The following is a 13,249-nucleotide window of genomic DNA, read 5'->3' as shown; positions in this document are numbered from 1 at the left end:
CACACTTTTTGCAGAAAAATAGATTGTTAGCACTCTAGTTGCTCATTAGAACACTCTAGTAAAGCTGCTGATCAGCAGGGAGTTAACTGGCAGTATGCTGCTTGTGTTGAAAGTCCATGTTTCAGTCTGCATCTCAGAATGTTTTAACGAAATAGAAGAGGAAGATATTTGAGAACTCACTTAAAACATGTCCTAATTTTACTTCCTACAGCACTGAGCATAATTTCTATGACGAAATTAACCTCCTCATTTTGTTCCTTTCTAAATTAAATGTTTTAAGTTTTCTCAGTATGACTCAATCAAAATGGCTTCAGGTGTGCCATGCTTTTATAGGTAAGACTGTTAGCGCTCTAGTTGTTCTTGAGAATCCTCTGGAGGCTGCAGCAGAACACAAGGAAATAAACTGACAGGCAGCTCCTGTTGGAAGTACATGTTTTACTGAGAATGTCAAACTTCATTCTCATATGGCTGAGAAAGATAGTGTGAATTTACAGAAAATATGCTCTCATTTTATCTTCTGGAGCACCTTCCATAAACTTTATGGGAAAAGTATGAGAAAACAGTTTTCTCTCAAACACGATTCATGAAATCCCAGCAGAGGGCTTTTTCAAAGGGTAAAAGGGCAAGCTTACCTGCTATTTCATGGACTCAGCAACTCAGACACACTTGCTTCAAGGGTAATACTGTTTTCTGGCCGCATTTTTTACACAATAGAGATTCGATTTTAATAACCTGCTGCATCTGTCAGTCCACCTTCTTATTGTTTTCATCACTGAAATTTGCACTTTAATTTTAGGCTTCCTCAATGTTTGCTCAGATGCCAGCAATCCTTCTGTAATTGGAGGGGGGGGATCCAATCACTGATGGGGCGGGAGGAGCCTGTGAGAGCTTCCCTGCTATTTCATGGAGCCAGCAGGGCAGATGTGTACATCGGCCATGCCAATGGCGCACCAAACGCAAGACCCTTAGCTCCAGTCCTTGCGTGGTTGGCGCCAGGGAACCTGCCCCTTTTAATTCCCATAAGATAGCTTACTCCTCTGCGGCACTCAGTGCTTTTAGGACCTCTGCACTGCTTTGTAATGCAATAAGTTGGCACCAGATGAGTTGCCTCACTGCTGCAAGGCATGCGTTTTTCCTATAAAGCCTACAATCAGATTAACACTTCAGAGCTCACCTTAAAGATAGAGTACAAGCTGTTTAGCATTGTCGCTCCCTGGTCAAACATCATCCCAACGTCTTTGATTTCATCCAGGATAACACTTCAGATGTTTTGTTTCTCACTGAGACCTAGCTAAGCCAGGTCATAGTAGTGGAACCTACTTTAGCGCTTATTCCTGGCTACCATGTAAATAACATTAATAGGACAAGTGGCAGAAGGGGTGGCATCGTATAGAGACAGATACATTTGCAGTCTGTCTCAATGTACCATTCCAGACTGTGAAAGTGTCCTTAAAAAAAAATAATTAAACAGTAATTTCACTTTTTCAGGGCTTCTTATTTATTACCCCCTAGCTCCTCTAATGTTTCCAGGGAGGCTCTGACTAATTTCCTTGCTCCACTTACAATTAAGTCAGCTAATTTCAATATCTTGGGAGATCTCAGTCTTAATTTTGATGACATCCATGATGGTGACACCACTAATTTGTTAGACAATTTTACTGCTTGCTTTGCAATTAACTCAGCTGGTATCGGGAACCACACACTCAGCCGGTCACCTTTTAAATCAATTTGTTTTCCAACCATAGCTTCTTAAAAACGACTACCTCACTTTTCATGTCATGGACCGATCATTTTATGATTCCCTTGACTATTTGTCTGCCACGTCAAACTCAAATTCTCATCTCTGACCGGGTTAGGAAACGTCCCTGGCATAAGCTTGATACTCAGAAATTTGGGGACTTTATCCAGTCAAACAGTCCACTGCTCGAGCCTAATGTAGAGATAGCTTATAACAATCTGTAATCCTGACTTATCTCAGCCTTAGATGTTTTCATTCCTACTAGCCAGGCCTCCAACAGGAAGTAGCATGCTGCTCCTTGGTTTAATGAGACCCTCACTGCAGCTAAGAAGCACTGTAAGGTTTTAGAATGCTCTTGGAGGAAGGCTCATGATCATCTCTTAAAAACTCAGTACAGGGCAGTCATCACATCTTAACCATAAGCCAATTCCTAAAATAAAGGCTGCATATTTTGCAGAAAAAATCTGGAATAGTACCAACCCTACCAAATAATTTCTTCAATCTACTGATTAGCCTTTTCAAACCAAGGCTATCAGCTGACTCTATTGTCACCTCTAACATACAGCGCCAGAAGTTAGCGGACTATTTTTTCGGCATGCTACAGTATATTTATTCACATTTTCCCCAGGACATCTCTGTTGCAAGGTTAGATGACTTAATATCGCTTGATGCTATTAGTTCCTTACCAGCACTCAACTCACTTTCCCTCTTGGTTCTAACTAAGCTGCCTACCCTCTGTAGTCAAGTTAAATCTGGTTCACCTGCAAACTCATTAAAAACGATCTGTTTCTTAAGCTTTGTGATCCCCTCCTCACACTCTGCTTAGAAGTTATACATTTATCTTTGTTCTAAACTCAGGTAACTAGTACTTGGAAACATGACAAGGTAATCTCCCTCTTTGGATGCCTCTAAACCAGAAGATTTTCACCCTATCTAGATTTTGCCTTTTTTAAGCAAAGATTACAGACAAACATGTCAATGGCATTTTGTCTAAAGTACCTGGTCGACAATCACATCCTGGATGTTTCTCAGAATGGTTTCAGGCCAAGGCACAGCATAGGATCTGCACTTCTTGAGAATACTGAGCAACCCCACTGTGCCCTAGATAAAGGTCGTGAGTCTGCTCTGATTTTACTTGATTCAAGCGCCACATTTGATATGGTGTCTCATAAAATTTTAATACAGTGCTTACAGGACTTCTTTGTAGGCGGGATGGCATTGCCCTGGATTGCGACTTTTCTATCTGAACGTTCCTTCCAGGTAATTTCTCTCCCTTTTAGTTCCCATACACATATTGTACATCACTGCGTTTCACAGGGGTCTTCATTAAGCACTACCCTGTTCAACGTGAACATTCAACCGTTGGCTCGGGTTATTGAATCTACTAGAATGACGTGGATTTCTTATGGCAATGATACTCATCTCATGCTCTCCTTTACAGGTAATCCCTCGCCTTCACCTGAACACACACAAAATGGAAGTGCTCCTTTTGGACAAAGATACCTACTCCTGGGGAGAACATTGGTGGCCTACCTCTCTCGGGTTCCCCCCACACCTAAACCCTCCATAAAAAATCTAGGCATCACCATGGACAACTCTTTGACCTTTGAAGTCCAGGCCAGTTCGGTCGTTGGCATCTGCTTTGAGTTCCTGAGGAGTTTCAACCCTATTCTTGACTTTTTTTGATCCTAATATCTGACAGACTACCGTCCAGGTAGTCCTATCTCGTTTGGATTACTGCAACATTCTTTATCCAGGAGCTAACAAGTCAGTTATCAGAAGACTTCAGCTAGACCAAAATGCTGTAGCTAAGCTGTTATTTTCACTCTCAAAGCTCTGCTATGTGTCCAATCTTCAGCGTAAATTACAATGGCTTCCTGTGGAAAAGCGTGTACACTTTAAGACCTCATGCGTGGTTCATAAAATCCTGATTCCCAAAGGGCCGGATCTTGTCTAACCTCGTTCTTCCGTATCAGCCCAACTGCTCCGTATGTTCAGTGGACCTTAATCTGGTCGTGGTCCCCTGACATAGGTAAGAAAGAGCTGGAAGCTGTTCTTTTCAAGCTATGAACCCTGCTGCTTGGAATTCGCTACCTCTTTCCATCAGTAACACTGAGAATCACCTTCATTTCAGAAAAACTTTAAAGACTTGGCTTTCCCCTTTAGTATGCAGCATGGATTTTCCGCTCTTTCAGCAGTTGAAGTTTACCTCCTGTTAGGTTAGCGCCGTTGTTGGAGCAGTCTTGTGCTTTACAAATACTATAACACCACATACACACCATTATCCATTACAAGTTCAACACAACCAGTGCATGCCAAAAACACAATGACATACATCCATGACACAATAGACACACATTTTTGAACCTGCACCCACAAACGACAGAACTACAACAACGAACACTATTCCACACTCAGCAAACTCACACACAAGCACAACTGCACATCTCACAGCACTGTCTGCCACACAACACTCACCTGAAAGCGTCACATGGCAATACAACATACACAACATCATTGTCACATGCAAGTGACACACAAATACCCTGCTGCCTGTAATTCACTGCCTCGTTCCATCAGGAACACTGAGAATCACCTTCATTTCAGAAAAACTTTAAAGACTTGGCTTTTTCCCTTTAGTATGCTGTAGGGATTTTCTGCTCTTTCAGTGGTTGAAGTTTACCTCCTGTTAGGTTTGGCACTGGGAAGCGCTGTTGCTGGAGCAGCTATGTGCTTTACAAATACTATAATATAGCACCACATACACACCATTATCCATTACAAGTCCAGCACAACCAGTACATGCCAAAAACACAATGACATACATCCATGACACAACACACACATTATTGAACCTGCACCTACAAACAACACAACAACAACAACGAACACTATTCCACACTCAGCTACACAAACTCACACACAAGCACAACTACACACATCACAGCAATTTCCGCCACACAACACTCACCTGAAAGCATCACATGGCAATACAACATACACAACATCAGTGTCACATGCAAGAGACAAACAAATACCGTGCTGTCTGTAATTTGCTGCTTCTTTCCATCAGGAACACTGAGAATCACCTTCATTTCAGAATTTTTTTTAAAGACTTGGCTTTTTTCCCTTCAGTATGCTGCAGGGATTTTCAGCTCTAAATTTCAGCATTTGCAGGTTACCTCCCGTTAGGCTTAGCACTGGGAAGCACCGTTGCTGGAGCAGCCACACGCTAAAGAAATGCTATAACATAACACCAAATTCACACCATCATCCGTCATTACAAGTCCAGACACAACCACTTCACCCAGTCCATCTCTCTCCACTTCAACCAGCCAATCCACACACACATATATGTGTACTGACTCACATACACAACAAAGAGCACTAACCTACCAGTACAGGTCCCCTTGCAATGAGCACACATGGACACCGTTGTCAAGTGTGAGTGTACTGTCATTGTGGTGCTAGTATTCATTTGGCAATGAACACTGACACCACAATGAAGTGTGTATGTGTTGCCTAACAATGTGCCCCCATCCGTGTCTGACCCACTTTTGTCCCCGACATATGCTTGTCACAGTGATTTCAAAAGAATTACTGTGACATGTATATGCCTGCAGTGGTCCCGACTTCCCATGCAGTGCCCACCCAACCTATCACAGCAATGCTGCATCCCTACCTGCAAGTCCGACGATTGGGGGGATGTCATGCTTTTGTCCTTGGGTCGGTGGCAGAAGTGACAGCAGGTGTTGTCCAGTCGTATACAGAGGTGGAATGGGGGAAAAAAAGTTTGTTTTCACTAACCTCCCCACTGCCCCAATCCGCCAACTCAGAAGTGGAGGTCAGACCAACACTTTTTGCTTGGCAGTAAGGCACGGCAGTTTTAATGCGGGCTTTTGGCTATGGAACCGCCAACACCTAAAAACGGCGGGCTGACTGCCATGGCGACGGATGCGTTTTCAGTTGAAAAGTCAATGGCAGGACCATTACTGCCAACATCTAAATCAGGCCTGAAGTCCATAATCTAAAACCTGAGCCCCTAAACCTAGGTCTGTAAGCCGAAGTACCTTTAAATCTAAACCTGGACACTTAAGCTATAACCCTTAAATCTGTGGCACTAAAGCAAACCTCAGTGCTATAATGTTAACACCTGCGCTACCAAACCTACAACCCAAAGACCATGGGGCCTGACTGAAATATTTGCAGACGAGTTACTCCATCACAACCATGACGGGTATTCGGTCAGCTAAAATCGAAATCCCATTATATCCTTTGGGATTTAGATTTCAGCAGATGGGATATCCGTCACCGTTGTGACATAGAATCTCGTCCACCAATATCTAAATTCGGCCCTAATCTCCTAGATACAAATAAAAACTGAAACCTCTAATATAAATTCTAAGTTCCTATGCCAAAACCTACACGAACTCTTGGACTTAAAATCATAAACTTAATTTCCTATCCACTAAATGTAAAAACTAAACTGTAACCCTAAGTCTGAAACTTAGCCAATGGCTACAGCTAAACTCCTGCGCAAAATCCTACCACTCAAGCTCCTAAACAAATAAACGTACACTACAATACCTTTGGGCATAATCCTAACCCTTAAACTTTAAACCTCATAACTAACATCCAGGAAGAAAAATAATCAACCTAATTATAACACCAAAACTGAAGTTCTTACTCGGAGGGTCTAAACCTGTATTTCCAACCCCAAACTCCTAAAATGTCCTAAATTTAGAGTTTGGGCGACTGAATAAAGGCTACCAGGGTGGCAGAGGACGTTTATGTCAGCCACCATGCCTTAACTCCACCCACCAGATTTAAAGTTCACCACTGTTCCTGTACTGAACTCTATCGGTCCGTATGAACTGCCATCATAGCAGCTCATACTAAGTCATTTAAAAGTTTGGAAAGCTTCCGTCATTGGTGATGGACACTTGCACCAAAATGTATAACGTTTTTTTTCTTTTCCAAAGCCTGAGTTTGTTTTGGAAAGGAAAAAACAAATGCCCCAACATCATTGCAGCTTTCTCCCATCCCGTTAGAGACATTTTTTACATTTCTACTGTCCCTCACCACCAGGATTTTTCTGGTGGTGGCTGATTATTTTTTTTAAAAGCCATCTGATCGCTCACTCTAAGTATGGCTGACGGTCGGATGGTTCACCTCAGAAGGTACATACTCCCAAGGGCCTTCAGAGGAAGGTTTACACCAATGGAGTAAATTTTACTCTGTCGGCATAAACCTAAGGGTCTGCCTGATGCAAAATAGGTTGGGTGGACCAAGAGTTTGTTAGACACAGTACTTCATCACCCTGTCCGGACAATGGGTGAAAGGAGTTAAAGACAGGTGGGTTCAACAGAGGAGGAATAAAAGGGGACAGGTCCAAGGATGAGGATGGACATGTGGGAGGAGGGAGAATTTAGATTAAACTATGCTGAGGCATTTTAGAGTGGGAGACAGGTGGAATGGGGAAAGATAATTTGAAGGAGCAAACAAGTGGCAAAAGGCAGACAAGTGAGAAGAGAAATTGATTTACGGAAGCAGGAAGGATGTAGTGAGAGAATGGAAGAGGTCCAGAGGGAAAGGGGAACCAGTGAGAAAAGCTAAGCAAACTGATAGGAGGAGGAAGAGTACACAGGGAGAGTGAGGCAGAGGGAGAGGCAAGTTATACAATCCCATCTCTCGTACTGGGCTTTGTTGCTTTACAGATGAGAGGGAGGTAAACATTACGGAAAAAGAGCACCAGTGAGAAAAGCTAAGCAAACTGATAGGAGGAGGAAGAGTACACAGGGAGAGTGAGGCAGAGGGAGAGGCAAGTTATACAATCCCATCTCTCGTACTGGGCTTTGTTGCTTTACAGATGAGAGGGGGGTAAACATTACGGAAAAAGAGCACTCAGTTGTATCAGAAAGAGAATAGACAGGGATATAGCAGACAAGTGGGGGTGGTGCACAAAAGGAATTGAGAATAAATTAAGGCTGGGAGCAGGAATGAATGGAGAAATGAGAGAAGAAGTAACCATTTAAGACTCAAGGGAGTACTTTGAGAGTGCAAAAGAAACAATATATTTAGAGGCAAAGCAATAAGTGTTTTGCGAGTAGTACATCATACATCAAAATAATGTGAATACCATTCTAGACTCTGTAGAGCACATCAAAATCTGGGCTAATTCCTCAAAATTGTCGAGTTTTACTCTCTTAGGTGTTCTATACCCAGTGCTGGAAGGTGGGCAGAGGTTTCCCAATATCATCCAACTCTCAGGAGTCAAGACTCACCAACTCACTGTTGACAACCTGACTGTTCAAAGTATGCATTGTGTTTGTAGTAATATTCTGATGCATGTCAGATAGTACTTAATACTTGACTGACTATGCACAATATTGACCTATCGTTCAAATTCACTTAGCCGTCTGCAGATCCCAACTTTTCTCTAAAGGCCTCTCCTTCTACCTCTATACCTTGAATAAACAGGAGCCCATTCACACCGTGGGCATCTCTTCATGGGAGAGCCCTCACTTTTGATCTGAGATTAGATGTCATGTCTGCCGCTTCCCTTAGAGCTGACATCACTCCCTAAAAAAACTATCATCTGTGTGGAACAGAATGCCGATGGAAGCGGAATAGAGGGTACAGGAAAGTGTCATAGAAATGGGGAAAACAGAATGATGCTATGTCGTGCTAATTGCTTGTATAGCGCTCATGCTGGCCAGAAGCTGCTTCAAAGTGCTGTGGGGAACAGACTAAACATGCAAGGCATGAAAGGGGAGAAAGGTAATGTCAAGCAGGTACAAGAGAAAACAGACATTATGTCATGTCATATTGGTAGTGTGCACTTCACATTAACTGCCTAGAAGAGAGACTTCTGCTATCCATTCCCAGATTTCAGAAGATCTGAGGATCACTGCTCCGGCAAAGTACTTCCATATAATGTGCTGTCTCACATACCTGTTCAGTATCACTCCTGACCCGGGTGTCCAGCTGCTGTGTCTGCACCTCTCCTCCTAAACTCAATGCTACCAAACGTCTGGGATATGTTACTTCAGAGGCAGGAGGCCCCGGATCCCACCGTGTGTTGGGAGCCTTCCACAGCCGAGCAACAGGTGGCATCTCTGCCTTCACGAGACCTGGAATAAGCAGGTGGAGAGAGTGACAAAATCTTGGAGTATATCAGCAAGTCAAAAACAAGACAGAGCAAGACTCACAGCTTGGAATGAGAAGAAGAGGCAGCAAGAAGATGGAGAAAGTGCAGGAAGGATGAGACTGGAGGGGGTGGACCAGCCAACTTCGTGTCACAGCACAATGAAGAAGCAAGTAAGAGAATTGGAAGAAACTGAAGCAAAGTAATTGGCTGAGGCAAAAGAAGCAGGTATTCAAGAAAGGACAGCAGTGGAAAAGACAGATGGAGTAGCAGACCAAAGACTAAGCCAAATAAGGCGAGAGAAGGAGAAGAGGCAAATAGCTGGTCTGGATAAAATGAGGACCCCCCGAAGTTAGGAGAGACAGAAATGTTAGACCTAGTAGCAGAGCCAAGCAGGGACAGTGAAGCAGTTTGAAAGGAGAAAACAATGATAGAGAGACCATACATATGTAGGACCAAATGAGAGGCAATATAAAATAGGCATGCCAGTGGTGGGGAGGCAGAGCATTTTTATTTATTTTGGGGATTTTATATAGTACATACAAGACTTCTTGGACGTCTATGAAATTTACAAAGCATAAACAACAATCAATATATCTGAAACATATTCAACAATTAGAACTGACTCGGCCGTAGCTTCAGGGGAGTGTCTGGGGTGTTACACCTCCCTAATAAATGTATTTTCTGATAAATAGTTGGGTACAGGTGCTTTCAATCGGCTATGGTAAGGTATCTGTAGGAATTGTGCATACACACAGACAAAAACACACACAGACTTTCTCCCTCTCTCTGTTTTGAAAGTCCTCAAAGATGTAGGTTATTTTCCAAAATATTGTGTTTTCTCTCACTTAGTACCCTAACAATTCACATTGCTCTCCCTTTCCACTGCCCTTTAAGCCCCTCTCATGTGCCCTACTTGTCGTACAATGTGTTTTAACATTATATGCCAGCATGATTGTTGGAAATTGGGCACTAGGATATCAGGTGCAAATTTATATAGATTCACAGAAAAAACACAAAGCTTTAAGTAACGCTATAGTTTGGTGCAAATGTAAGTTAAATTAGAACGTAGCATTTTCAACTAAAAAAACACAGAGAATCTCTGCACTCACCATGCATAATGATATCATTAATGATGTCATTTCAGATGTCATCAGTGATGTTATCAATTATTTCATAAAATATGTAAAGAGTGATGTATTATGTGCGGTCGTAATGGCAAGTGTGCAAGTTATAGTTACTTCATTTCACTAAAGCTGGTAAATTTCAGTAGCTTTTTTGAAATGCTACATTTTAATTATCATTTTTGCCTGAATATAACACCACTTTAATCCTTGTTTTTTCCAGGGAAGTTTAGAGGCTTTTTCTTTTTTTTTACTGTAAAGTAAGATATTTTTCCGCACCTAACAATGTTACTTTAACCTCTGGTTTTTCAGTGGATTTCTAGGGGTTTCTAACGCCCAATAAGATTTTATTACCAGACCTAACTTTGCCAACCAAATACTATGCACACCCCTTTGGCTGTGTGAGACGTGGAGCTGGCTGCAGGTTCTAGCCCACAGAACGGTCTTGCGCATACTCCTCCACAGCCAGACCCCTCCCAGCCCCAGCAGACACCAACCCGCCCCTCTTCTTTAGATTGTTTTCCTGATCCAGTGGGACTCTCGTTGGAGCCAGGGGGTCAGGCTGGTTACCAAGGGACTCCCACTGAAGAACACCGGGGGCTGTGCTGGCTCCCGCAGGATTGCAGCACCTAAAAAAAAAAAAACCTTTTTATTTGATCTAGATGGAACCTTCTGGGACTCCCCATAAGGTCCAGGGGGTCAAGGTAACCCTACCCTGTCCAATGTTTTATTTTGATTTTCATGACATGGGGAAAGAGTGCCCAAACCCTGTAATGGCAGCTCAATATTTTTGTTCAGATTACAGCAAGCCAATCAGAGCACAAGCTCATGCTAGTCTAGCGGGAGCTTCTCGCACCCATGGGAGTGAGGCAACCAACAAGAAAAAAGTCCTCTCAGACAATCGGATTGCTCTACTTTTAAAAGTTACTTGCCTGTGGGGCTCCCACAGGTCTCCCACGTACCTAACTGTCTAGAAAGCTATACATTTTGAGCTTTAATTAAAAAAATATATTTATATTGAACAGATTGACACCAAAAAAGCAAGCTTTCTGGGTAAGGGTATAGCTTTCTGCCAATTTTTTGTTTTCTGTTCACCGTATTTTTCTGTATTGCTGTTCAAAAATCCCTAAGGAAACTGCAGCAGCAAAATGTGTTTTGGGACAGCCACTTTTTTGGGGCTGCTGCTGGACAGATCATCCTGAAACGTTTTTGGGAAAATTTCATGAAGGTTTGTCAAACGGTTGGCAAAGTTATTACCGCAGGGGTGTGGAATTTATTAAAATATCTACTTGTCCAGGGGACAGGTTGCTTCTCAAATCTACTTGTCCTGTAAAAAGATCTACTTGTCCCTTTGGTGCCATGTAGTGTGGCGACAAATTATGGCAGCAATTAATAGCCCCTCTGATTATGCCAGGGCTACTACCATAGTAGGGCTTGAATACTTGGAGTTTCAATCCCTACTGTAGCAATTTCCTTATTTTGCCACCTTTCTGCAGATCTGCATACTGGGGCTGGAGGAAGCAGTAAGCAATAGTTCCAGGGCTGGAATGCCTTTGAGTCTGCAAACCTACTAACCTGCATGTTTTAAAGATTTTTACCAGCTTCTCTCTAATATTTTCCCATAATAAGAAAGGTTGGACATTTACTCCTGACAATGGCAGAATTAGAACTTCTTCCAGGGTTGGGAAGAAAGTGGCTGGAGGGAAAATGAACTTGCAAATGCTCAATAGATTTTCACATGAGCAAATCTACACATCGTATTTACCCACGCTAAAATACAGTTCACAAATATTTTATAGGGGTACGACATATACCATGGGTGCACTTTTGTGACTTTCTTTAAGAATTTGGGGCCACAAGTAGGTAGGTTCAGATTTGTGACCTGCAAATTGCGAGTCGCAAATCCGAATGTAGGATGGTGTCCTTGACACCATCTGTGATTCGCAAGGGCTTCGCAAATGCCCACATCATGAATAATCATGAGGTGGGTCGCAATTTGCGACCCCCTCACGAATGGTGGCCTGCTGGAGACAGCAGACCACCATGTCTGTGACTGCTTTTCAATAAAGCAGTTTTTTTTGTAATGCAGCCCGTTTTCCTTAAAGGAAAACGAGATGCATAACAAAAACGAAAAATGAAACGTTTTCGTTTCATTTTTTCAGAGCAGGCAGTGGTCCACAGGACCACTGCCTGCTCTGAAAAAATGTTTACAGTGACATTCACAATGGGAAAGGGGTCCCATGGGGATCCCTTCCCTTTTGCGAAAGTGTTAGCACCCATTTGAAATGGGTGCCAACTGCGATTGGTTTGCGCCCGCGGTCACATAACAATCCTACATTGCACTGCGAGTTGCAATTAGGAAGGGAACACCCCTTACTAATTGCGAGTAGCAAACCCGTTTTGTGATTCGGTAACCAGGTTACTGAATCGCAAAACTGGGTTTGTGCATCGCAATGTGCTTTTTGCACGTCGCAAACAGCGAAAGTCGCAGTTTGCAACATGCAAAAAGCTACCTACACGTGGGTCTTGGTCCCTAATTAGGTCTGGTGTTAACAAAGACATTTTGTTTTTATTAAACTTCTATTTCTCTCTGTTTCGGCTGGCTTTACTGTGAGTGATCGCATTCTGCTCTTCCACAAGGCGCATATTGCTACACAAAGTAGTTTTGTTCAGTGTCAGGAACTACAGTGGCAATCAGTGACGTAACGAAACTGGAGGGTGCCCCTTTGCAAAGAACATGGAGGAGCCCCCTCTCCAGACTCACTCAGGGCAGGTGCTGTGCTGACGGGGCCCCCTGGAGGGCGGCTGCGGGGCCTTTGTTATGCCGCTGGTGGCAACGTGTGCTTTAAGAGTTCAAAAACTTTTTGGGGGGGTTTTGCCAATGTTTGTTACAATGTTGAGGGCCTGGTAGCTCCCACAACAATAAAGTGTTACAAAAGCCATGTCAAAACAAGACACGCATTGATGAAACTAAAAGACTTATAAAAATATGTCAGATCAGTTGGCTTTGTCAGTGTTTGTTTATTTTCATGCTTCCCATAATCGTGTTGAAAATCGTTACACTGATTTTCCATTAGAAATATTTTTGGGAAATACTAGCATGCATCAACACATTTTACTAAATGACACTTCATTTGCATATAATCAGAGAGCATTCTGGGAGCATTATACTTAGCCTCTTAGCCTAAACTTTTCAAACATGTGTGTACACGTTTTTTTTTTTGTATTGGAACCAACGTC

At 42.7% G+C, this 13,249-nt stretch overlaps 1 protein-coding gene across 3 annotated transcripts in view; it reads right to left on the bottom strand.

Moving 5' to 3' along the window:
• ADAM11 (ADAM metallopeptidase domain 11) overlaps positions 1 to 13,249 on the bottom strand; it is a 375,674-nt gene that overhangs the window by 341,121 nt on the left and 21,304 nt on the right. For all 3 annotated transcript variants that reach the window (XM_069237932.1, XM_069237931.1, XM_069237933.1), the window contains exon 2: positions 8,693 to 8,871. In XM_069237932.1, the coding sequence (XP_069094033.1) occupies positions 8,693 to 8,871 (179 nt within the window). The remainder of the gene's footprint in view (positions 1 to 8,692; positions 8,872 to 13,249) is intronic.

Source organism: Pleurodeles waltl, chromosome 6 (genome assembly GCF_031143425.1).
Source record: "Pleurodeles waltl isolate 20211129_DDA chromosome 6, aPleWal1.hap1.20221129, whole genome shotgun sequence".
NCBI classification, from domain to species: domain Eukaryota; kingdom Metazoa; phylum Chordata; class Amphibia; order Caudata; family Salamandridae; genus Pleurodeles; species Pleurodeles waltl.
Note: the sequence above shows the minus strand (reverse complement) of the source record. Positions and strands in the feature narration are given on the sequence as shown.